This window comes from Penaeus vannamei, chromosome 15 (genome assembly GCF_042767895.1).
Source record: "Penaeus vannamei isolate JL-2024 chromosome 15, ASM4276789v1, whole genome shotgun sequence".
Taxonomy (NCBI): domain Eukaryota; kingdom Metazoa; phylum Arthropoda; class Malacostraca; order Decapoda; family Penaeidae; genus Penaeus; species Penaeus vannamei.
Genome location: NC_091563.1, coordinates 39,534,074 through 39,544,073, shown reverse-complemented (window position 1 = coordinate 39,544,073; position 10,000 = coordinate 39,534,074). Strand labels below are relative to the sequence as shown.

At 40.6% G+C, this 10,000-nt stretch overlaps 1 protein-coding gene and 7 non-coding genes across 8 annotated transcripts in view; 4 read left to right on the top strand and 4 right to left on the bottom strand.

Moving 5' to 3' along the window:
- The first annotated feature begins 1,502 nt into the window (after nucleotides 1–1,502).
- TRNAY-GUA (transfer RNA tyrosine (anticodon GUA)) lies at nucleotides 1,503–1,592 on the top strand. The gene is given in 2 exon segments: nucleotides 1,503–1,539; nucleotides 1,557–1,592. It is a non-coding gene; the product is annotated as a tRNA-Tyr (tRNA).
- Nucleotides 1,593–2,887: 1,295 nt separating this feature from the next.
- Nucleotides 2,888–2,977, bottom strand: TRNAY-GUA (transfer RNA tyrosine (anticodon GUA)). The gene is given in 2 exon segments: nucleotides 2,888–2,923; nucleotides 2,941–2,977. It is a non-coding gene; the product is annotated as a tRNA-Tyr (tRNA).
- A 466-nt stretch (nucleotides 2,978–3,443) lies between these two features.
- TRNAY-GUA (transfer RNA tyrosine (anticodon GUA)) lies at nucleotides 3,444–3,533 on the top strand. The gene is given in 2 exon segments: nucleotides 3,444–3,480; nucleotides 3,498–3,533. It is a non-coding gene; the product is annotated as a tRNA-Tyr (tRNA).
- A 1,319-nt stretch (nucleotides 3,534–4,852) lies between these two features.
- TRNAY-GUA (transfer RNA tyrosine (anticodon GUA)) lies at nucleotides 4,853–4,942 on the bottom strand. The gene is given in 2 exon segments: nucleotides 4,853–4,888; nucleotides 4,906–4,942. It is a non-coding gene; the product is annotated as a tRNA-Tyr (tRNA).
- A 473-nt stretch (nucleotides 4,943–5,415) lies between these two features.
- On the top strand, nucleotides 5,416–5,505 carry TRNAY-GUA (transfer RNA tyrosine (anticodon GUA)). The gene is given in 2 exon segments: nucleotides 5,416–5,452; nucleotides 5,470–5,505. It is a non-coding gene; the product is annotated as a tRNA-Tyr (tRNA).
- Nucleotides 5,506–6,765: 1,260 nt separating this feature from the next.
- TRNAY-GUA (transfer RNA tyrosine (anticodon GUA)) lies at nucleotides 6,766–6,855 on the bottom strand. Its single transcript is given in 2 exon segments — nucleotides 6,766–6,801; nucleotides 6,819–6,855. It is a non-coding gene; the product is annotated as a tRNA-Tyr (tRNA).
- A 459-nt stretch (nucleotides 6,856–7,314) lies between these two features.
- Nucleotides 7,315–7,404, top strand: TRNAY-GUA (transfer RNA tyrosine (anticodon GUA)). Its single transcript is given in 2 exon segments — nucleotides 7,315–7,351; nucleotides 7,369–7,404. It is a non-coding gene; the product is annotated as a tRNA-Tyr (tRNA).
- A 2,123-nt stretch (nucleotides 7,405–9,527) lies between these two features.
- The window catches only part of LOC113816407 (uncharacterized), a 1,054-nt gene continuing 581 nt past the window's right edge, over nucleotides 9,528–10,000 (bottom strand). The window contains exons 3-4 of the mRNA XM_027368482.2: nucleotides 9,910–10,000; nucleotides 9,528–9,705 (exon numbers count right to left, since the gene is read on the bottom strand). The exon at nucleotides 9,910–10,000 is cut by the window's right edge and continues 29 nt beyond it. Coding sequence (XP_027224283.2) covers nucleotides 9,595–9,705; nucleotides 9,910–10,000 — 202 coding nt within the window. The 3' untranslated portion in view covers nucleotides 9,528–9,594. The remainder of the gene's footprint in view (nucleotides 9,706–9,909) is intronic.

Below are 10,000 nucleotides of genomic sequence, written 5' to 3'. Positions count from 1 at the left end.
AAATTTGTTTCAGTGAAGAATTTACCTGTCTAACTACCTATCTGTTTGCCTGTTTGTCTGTCTATCTGTCTATTTCTCTTTCCCTCTCCTCTTCCTCGTCTGATTTTTCTTTCTCCTTTCCATTCTACTACATCTATATTTTCTTTTACCTTTTTCTTTTTCTTTATTCTTCTTCCTCACTTTCGTTTAACTTCCTTTTCCCTCCTCTTTTTGTCTCTCTTTTCTTCTCGTTTTCTTTTTTCCTTCTTTCTTCATTTTTTTCCCTTTTCTCCGTCTTTCTTCACCTCATCTCATCACCTTTGCAATAATGGAAAATGTTTTTTGTAAGAACAGAGAAGAAAAAGATAAAGAGAGAAATAAAAGGAATTATCATGATATTCACTAATAATTTTCCGCAATCTACATCACAAAGTACCATTTCAAGAAGCCAAATAAATACAATAGATTAAAGGACCCAATCTGCATCTTGCTCAGTCCATATCTAAATAAACCGATAATACATCGATAAGAGAGAGGTAACGAGATTAAACTTTTTTTCTTTCTTTTCTAGTCGGATCATCGGGTCAGGAACAAACTTATGAAAGTTCCTGATTTGGAGGAAACTTCTAAGAGCAGGTTGGCTAACTTCTTTGACATTGTGGGATACTTCAGGTGTCGAGGGACAATATCTCTGTATATATTTGTACACACACACATATATGTGTGTATGTCTAGACACACACACATATATATATATATATATATATATATATATATATATATATATTCATGAATATATATATATATATATATATATGTATATGTATGTATGTATGTATGTATATAAACATGTATAGATACTATACACATGTACATGTGTATGCCTGTGCGTGTATATCAATCTCTATCTATATCTATATACATATATATACATATATATGTGTATGTATATATATGCGTGTGTGTTTGTATACACACTAACCCACTTAATTTTGACAGAGCAACAGAAACATTTGAATCTGCTGCCCATATGGGTAAGATTCACCTAAATTAGCAAATCATAAAGTAGCATCTTCATTTTTCTTCGAGTTAATAATGTTATGATGAAAACGGAATGTTATTAACTGGAAGTCACAGTTTATCTGGAATACAAGCAAATTAAACGATTCATATTTTTTCCGGGTGATGTTATATATCCGTCAGTCAACGGGAAAACTGGATTCAAAGAAAATTTGATATCAACTATTATTATTAAAGCATCATGAATTAATTTAAAAAGCGCTTCTCTATCAAATCCTTAACAATCTAATATTTTTACTAAGTAGAACAGTCACGAAACACTAGCACGTGATAGCATTAATCACGACCACACACTTAAAAGTAGGTGTTATGCTTCCCTAAATAAAGACCACTCAGCAACCTGGACCAGAAACCGTCGCCGTTGGGAGCGAGTGAGCGGCGCGCGACGGTGGAGGCGAGGCCGAGGAAGGGAAAGCTGGAAGCGGTGTCTGTGGTTGTCAGCTCCTTCGATAGCTCAGTTGGTAGAGCGGTGGACTGTAGTTGGTTGAGAAGCGGACATCCATAGGTCACTGGTTCGAATCCGGTTCGAAGGATATTTTTGTCATAATGTTCACCACCGTCATTGTGCCTTGTAACAACTTTGGGAAATGGCAACATGGGGATAAGATTAATACAACATTCACAACCACACTACTTATATAACATTTCCAGCCAGGTCTGCCTTATGAACATGGTAAACGCTCTGTGTTTCTCTGCTGCAAGGAAGCCGCCTAATCCCCGACCAGGACAATCTAGGGCGTAAAATACTGAACTTTACTTTTCACGAGGAGAGGGATGGTGATGATAACGATAATGATGAGGAAGAGGAAGAGGTGCTGGTAACTAATGAGGATAATTATAAACTCAAGGGATAATCTGCTCCTGGTGAAAGCTAGCGGTCACCCTTCACGAACCGAAAAGAATTGAACACAGCGAGCGCTTGTCCAATGTAATTTGTCAGTGTGTCGGTCTCCATTTTTCCCGCCAAAAGTTTTCAGTTGAGCCACAAGTCCGTCAATCGCACTGAATTCAACAACAAACTTTTATGAGCCATATTCCGGTACCAGTGTATACATGTTATCTGAAATTACGTGATTGTATCCTTATGTATTATTATTATGGGTATTATTGGAAATGAAACACAACACCTAAAGAATCTGAGCTTACCAAGGAGCAGAACACATCATTCTATGAAAGTTTTCTTCCATACCATTTTCTTCGCAAACTGATAATAAGAAAGGGTGTAAAATCCATGCTTTCCAGGAACTACAGCAAGCTTTAGCGCCGCGACGAAATGACAGTTAAAAGTCGTTAAAAGCAACGGAAAATCGGACGGATTTGTAGCGGATGACGTATGCGAGGGAAATCAAATAAGCTAATGAGATTCGTGCGTGTACGTGACTATGTTATGATTGCGCTATTAGCGGCGTGTGTGTGTGTGTGTATGTGTGCAGTCACACCTATTAACTTATACATGTTTATAATATATATGTGATGTAAACTACAAATGAAAATCAAGATTGTAGATGAAATCTAGTTTTAGGAAGAAATATTCAGCAATTGACAACCAAAGAAAATTAGTGGATCATCAAAAATATTAAGTGATATTCTCAAATATTTCAGGGTCCGATATAATTACTTAAATTTTAGCAGGTAGACGAACAAAACTCAATTTACTCGAGTCGTCACTTCATAAATGCATGTCATTTACGTTGAGTATAGTGAAGAATATCAGATGTCCAGCTAAGTAGATAATCCTGATTAGTATGATTTGCAATTTCGCGCAAATCATTACTTTTCGGGTATTAAAAAAAAAAAAAATGTCAACAAATATCAAAGTAAGAAAATATCCTTCGAACCGGATTCGAACCAGTGACCTATGGATGTCCGCTTCTCAACCAACTACAGTCCACCGCTCTACCAACTGAGCTATCGAAGGAGCTGACATCCACAGACACCGCTTCCAGCTTTCCCTTCCTCGGCCTCGCCTCCACCGTCGCGCGCCGCTCACTCGCTCCCAACGGCGACGGTTGCTTGTCCGGGTTAAGAATCCTCTGTGTTACGTTGAACGAAATGCACACTGCTAAGTACATTTGAACTACAATTGATAATGAATTCATACTGTGCACGCAAAAATATAGCATACTAGATTCTACTAACACGATAAAAAAAAAGGAAAAAAATAATTACACACTACTTATGGAAGATTCTGATTACACATTTAGCATCAAGAGAAATAATAACCTAAGGAGTAAAGGTTATATGCAGATGATATGAGCGCCTTTGCTTGATATCAAAATTCTCCCATTCATAGTGTCTAGAATTAGTCAAACGCCAAGAATCCTGGACTGTGTTGGGGAGGCCGAGGAAGGGAAAGCTGGAAGCGGTGTCTGTGGTTGTCAGCTCCTTCGATAGCTCAGTTGGTAGAGCGGTGGACTGTAGTTGGTTGAGAAGCGGACATCCATAGGTCACTGGTTCGAATCCGGTTCGAAGGATAATTTTGTTATTATGTAAGAACTTTGGGAAATGGCAACAGGGGGATAAGATTGATACATTCATATAACACATTATTTATATAACATTTCCAGCCAGGTCTGTCTTATGAACATGGTAAACGCTCTGTGGTTCTCTACTGCAAGGAAGCCGCCTAATCCCCGAAAAAGGGCAATCTAGGACGTAAAATAACTTTACTTTTCACGAGGAGAGGGATGGTGATGATAACGATGATGGTGAGGAAGAGGAAGAGGTGCTGGTAACTAATGAGGATAATTATAAACCAAGGGATAATCTGCTCCTGGTGAAAGCTAGCGGTCACCCTTCACGAACCGAAAAGAATCGAACACAGCGAGCGCTTCTCCAATGTATTTTGTCTCCATTTTTTCCCGCCAAAAGTTTTCAATTGAGCCACAAGTCCGTCAGTCGCACTGAATTCAACAACAAGCTTTTATGAGTCCGATATTCCGGTACCAGTGTATGCATGTTATCTGAATTTACGTGATTGTATCCCTATGTATTATTATTATGGGTATTATTGGAAATGAAACACAACATCTAAAGAATCTGAGCTTACTAAGGAGTAGAACACAACATTCTATGAAAGTTTTCTTCCATACCATTTTCTTCACAAACTGATAATAATAGTATCAGAGAGGGTGTAAAATCCACGCTTTCCACAAGCTGCAGCAAGCTTTCTAGCGCCGCGACGAAATGACAGTTAAAAGTCGTTAAAAGCAACGGAAAACCGGACGGATTTGTAGCGGATGACGTATGCAAGGGAAATCAAATAAGCTAATGAGATTCGTGCATGTACGTGACTATGTTATGATTGCGCTATTAGCGGCGTGTGTGTGTGTGTGTGTGTCTGCAGTCACACCCGTTAACTTATACATATTGATAATATATATATATATATATATATATATATATATATATAATATATATATATATATGTATGTATGTATGTATGTGTGTGTGTGTGTGTGTGTGTGTGATGTAAACTACAAATGAAAATAACATTGTAGATGAAATCTAGTTTAGGAAGAAATATTCAGCAAATGACAACCAAAGAAAATTAGTGGATCATCAAAAATATTAAGTGATATTCTCAAATATTTCAGGGTCCGATATAATTAATTTTTAGCAGGTAGACGAACAAAACTCAATTTACTCGAGTCATCACTTAACAAATGCATGTCATTTACGTTGAGTATAGTGAAGAATATCAGATGTCCAGCTAAGTAGATAATCCTGATTAGTATGATTTGCAATTTCGCGCAAATCATTACTTTCCGGATATTAAAAAAAGACAAAAATATCCTTCGAACCGGATTCGAACCAGTGACCTATGGATGTCCGCTTCTCAACCAACTACAGTCCACCGCTCTACCAACTGAGCTATCGAAGGAGCTGACAACCACAGACACCGCTTCCAGCTTTCCCTTCCTCGGCCTCGCCTCCACCGTCGCGCGCCGCTCACTCGCTCCCAACGGCGACGGTTTCCTGTCCGGGTTAAGAATCCTCTGTGTTACGTTGAACGAAATGCACACTGCTAAGTACATCTGAACTACAATTAGTAATGAATTCTACTGTGCACGCAAAAGTACAACATAATGGATTCTAACAAGAAAAACAAGAAAAAAAAAGAGAAAAAAACATACACATTACTTATGGAAGATTCTGATTACACATTTAGCATCAAAGGAAATAATAATCTAAGGAGTCAAGGATATATGCAGAGGAAATGAGCGCCTTTGCTTGATATCAAAATTCTCCCATTCATAGTGTCTAGAATTAGTCAAACGTCAAGAACAAAATCCCGGACTGTGTGGGGGAGGCTGTGGAACAAATAGCTGGAAGCGGTGTCTCTGGTTATCAGCTCCTTCGATAGCTCAGTTGGTAGAGCGGTGGACTGTAGTTGGTTGAGAAGCGGACATCCATAGGTCACTGGTTCGAATCCGATTCGAAGGATAATTTTGTCATTATGTTCACCACCGTCATTGTGCCTTATAACAACTTTGGGAAATGGCAACATGGGGATAAGATTAATACATTCATATACCACATTACTTACATAACATTTCCAGCCAGGTCTGCCTTATGAACATGGTAAACGCTCTGTGGTTCTCTACTGCAAGGAAGCCGCCTAATCCCCGAACAGGGCAATCGAGAGCGTAAAATAACTTTACTTGTCATGAGGAGTGAGATGGTGATGATAACGATGATGAGGAGGAAGAGGAAGAGGTGCTGGTAACTAATGGGGATAATTATAAACCAAGGGATAATCTGCTCCTGGTGAAAGCTAGCGGCCACCCTTCACGGACCGAAAAGAATCGAATACAGAGAGCGCTTGTCCAATGTATTTTGTCTCCATTTTCCCCGCCAAAAGTTTTCAAATGAGCCGGCAATCGCACTTTTAATAACAAACTTTTATGAATACGATATTCCGGTGCCTGTGTATACATGTTATCTGAATTTACGTGATTGTATCCTTATGTATTATATTTATGAGTATTATTGGAAATGAAACACATCTAAAGAATCTAAGCTTATCAAGGAGTAGAACACATCATTCTATGAAAGTTTTCTTCCATACCATTTCTTCGCAAACTGATAATAAGAAAGGGTGTAAAATCCACGCTTTCCACGAGCTGCAGCAAGCTCTTTAGCGCCGCGACGAAATGACAGTTAAAAGTCGTTAAAAGCGACGGAAAATCGGACGGATTTGTAGCGGATGACGTATGCGAGGGAAATCAAATAAGCTAATGAGATTCGTGCATGTACGTGACTATGTTGTGATTGCGCTAGTAGTGGCGTGTGTGTGTGTATGAGTGCAGTCACACTTAACTTATACATGTTGATAATATATATGTGATGTAAACTACAAATGAAAATCAAGATTGTAGATGAAATGTAGTTTTAGGAAGAAATATTCAGCAAATGACACCCAAAGAAAATCAGTGGATCATCAAAAATATGAAGTGATATTCTCAAATATTTCAGGGTCCGATATAATTACTTAATTTTTAGCAGGTAGACGAACAAAACTCAATTTACTCGAGTCGTCACTTCATAAATGCATGTCATTTACGTTGAGTATAGTGAAGAATATCAGATGTCCAGCTAAGTAGATAATCCTGATTAGTATGATTTGCAATTTCGCGCAAATCATTACTTTTCGGGTATTTAAAAAAAAAAAAAAATGTCAACAAATATCAAAGTAAGAAAATATCCTTCGAACCGGATTCGAACCAGTGACCTATGGATGTCCGCTTCTCAACCAACTACAGTCCACCGCTCTACCAACTGAGCTATCGAAGGAGCTGACAACCACAGACACCGCTTCCAGCTTTCCCTTCCTCGGCCTCGCCTCCACCGTCGCGCGCCGCTCACTCGCTCCCAACGGCGACGGTTTCCTGTCCGGGTTAAGAATCCTCTGTGTTACGCTGAACGAAATGCACACTGCTAAGTACATCTGAACTACAATTAGCAATGAATTCATACTGTGCACGCAAAAGTATAGCATACTAGATTCTACTAACACGATAAAAAAAAAAAAAAACGCACATTACTTACGGAAGATTATGATTACACATTTAGCATCAAGGGAAATAATCATCTAAGGAGTAGAGGTTACATGCAGAGGAAATGAACGTCTTTGCCTGATATCAAAATTCCTCCATTCATACCGTGTCCAGAATTAATCAAGAACAAACTCCCGGACTGTGTAGGCGGGGAAGAGGAAGGGAAAGTTGGAAATAACGTCCATTGATGTCAGCTTCTTCGATAGCTCAGTTGGTAGAGCGGTGGACTGTAGTTGGTTGAGAAGCGGACATCCATAGGTCACTGGTTCGAATCCGGTTCGAAGGATATTTTTGTCATTATATCCTCCCCCCCCCCCTCCCACACACACACATACACCACCCCCCTTCCCAAGTGCTGTTCGCGTTTCATCTTAAAGTGCTTATGTGAAGTAACAACTGAAAGTTTTAAAAAGGGAGAATTAGCTCGGAAACCATCTCTCTAATATGAGTAAGAAAAGGAAATCTGCAAATAATTCCCCAAATTTGATTTATTTCGATTTTCCGAAGTCAAGTTATATTTTCCCGCGAAAATCCGGAACCCGGATGTGTGACGTCAATATCAGAACACGATCACAACATTCTCTGCATTCAATACATGGCGGACTCACTACAAGACTACAGTGGCAGTGAAATCAGTGGTTTCATCGGATTATTCCGACGAGGACATTAGTACAACTTCTTCAGAGGGTGCCTAATGTCTTCGAAGAGTTGGAAGAAGAGGAATATCAAGGGTGAATGGTTGTTGGACCGTACATGCACGAGCCCGACGCTATGGATGTCGTGGAAGTTGTGCCAAACCAGCCAGACATGGAGTGGCCCGAAGAGATTGAATGAATGGTAATTTTCTAAATTATTTTTATAGTCGAACGTGTGATCCCGCTTCTGTATGGTACAAAATTTCTGCAGGCTGAGCTATCTCTTGTCTGCACCCGTGGCGTAGGCCTACATCCATTCGCGAGTGGAGGGGCATCGGTATTTATTTGTGTTGTGCTTTTTGGGGTGTACCTACCTTACCTCTGTGTTGTAATACATGCACACTTGCAATGCAGTCGGCACACTGTGTCGTACCCACGCAGTGAATGTTTGCTACGCCGCCAATCAAAAGCGCTCTCTCAGATTTTGTTTTGCGCTGTTGTGTGATCATGACAAACATAAATTGGAAATGGCCTACCGTTTTGCAAATCCCATGTCGTAAGCCATTCTGTTCGCAAAGCAATCGGGCTCGAAGTGTTTCATGCAAAGTACGCTGGTTGGCACAGGCTGAAAGTTGCTCCGCTTGGCATGCACAAAACGTGTCCACTTCCTTGCTCTGTCGCTGTCTTTTGGCCATTCAAATAGCTGGTGACATGAATGGGAACAATGAATTGCTACACAACGCCGCGGCATCCTTTGTTACAAACTTTAATAGCTTGAAACAATTCCGAGATATCCTCGACTCGCGGTGCACTGTGTGTATCACGCTATTCAACAAGATTCTCCCTGTTTCTGGGAATGACGTCACAACCGGGGATTGCCGAAGACCGCCGGGTTTTGCATCTTCGTTTCTAAGGGCGTTGCTATGGGATTTTTTGGGATACCAGAGGATCTCTTCGATTTTTTTTCTTTTCTTTTGCATGAATAGGCTCAGCATACATTATTTAACAATATTCAAAGAAAAAACAATGCACGATAATTACTTCACATATGCCCTTAATGTTAAAATGGCACGCCCGTATTATGGGCAAATGACACATTTTTCAACCATGGTATATTGTTCAAAATATGTCTAGATATGATGGAATAATAAGAAACGTTTTAAGCCAGGTCTGTCGTATCTAATATGGCTTGTGTGTCTGTAACTCCCTGTCGCAAGGGCTCGACTCATTTATGCATCATTAGGTAAAAACATTCACATGCATATGCAAACACGCGCGGGTGGATCAACCGCGCGTGTCCGATTGTCAACCTTGTTAGCCATTTCGCAGCTAATTCCTTTTATGCAATCATTGAGGCGCTTTTATCTCTCCCGTGACTTGTTACCATTGGTGCGTTTGCGCTGTTACGAAGATACTCTAGAACGATGGATTTCGTTTGTGTGTGTATGTGGGGGGGGGGGGAGGTAGGCCGAATAGCGAGCGTCGTGACCCTCTGGTCCGCCCACTCGCTTCTACTGATGCCAACGACCTCACCAATGATTGGAAAGAGCTACCCTGGTAAACTATAAAGGATGGAGGGCGTAGTAGTAATAGGTTCTTTGCCTGTAGATATCCAGTAAACTATAGCTTCCTTGCAGTCGGATCCTAAAGCAATTGAATCCTAAAGCTTTTCCTTCAGATTCTCGAATCATGCGTTCAGCTTAATCGACCATGGAACTACAGAGAAACGATTCGCGTTCTGTTACTGACAGCAAGGAAACTGAGGCACAGATGATGATATTGATCAAGCTTTATTTGCGCAACAGCCAAAGAAGCAGCAGCAAGCGGTATCCGTTTCATTCCTACTTGGCGATGCAGTGCTCGTGCTTGCCTCCGTCGCAGCACAGCAGCTGCTGAGACTCCACGCCCGAGAACTCCCAGGCGCCGCCGCATACCTCGTAGTAGCCGTACACCTGCGGGAGTGAGTGGGGAGAGCGGTTAGAACGACTTCTCTATTCCGCAAAGGCCCTTTCCCTCACTGACACCTTTCCCTCATCGCTACACAACTAATTTGTGTGGCGATGAGGGAAAGATGCCAGTGAGATTGGTTGTGGTCTCAAATCTCTTTCAAGTTGGACTAATCCATTTAGTTTATCGTTAGGTAGGAGCGAGTTTACCTTATGGTTGCTCATCCAGAAGAAGAAGTGGTCGGCCAGGTAAGTGCAGATGTACTGGCCGACGGTGAGCCCGTTTTCTTGCACGTGCCAG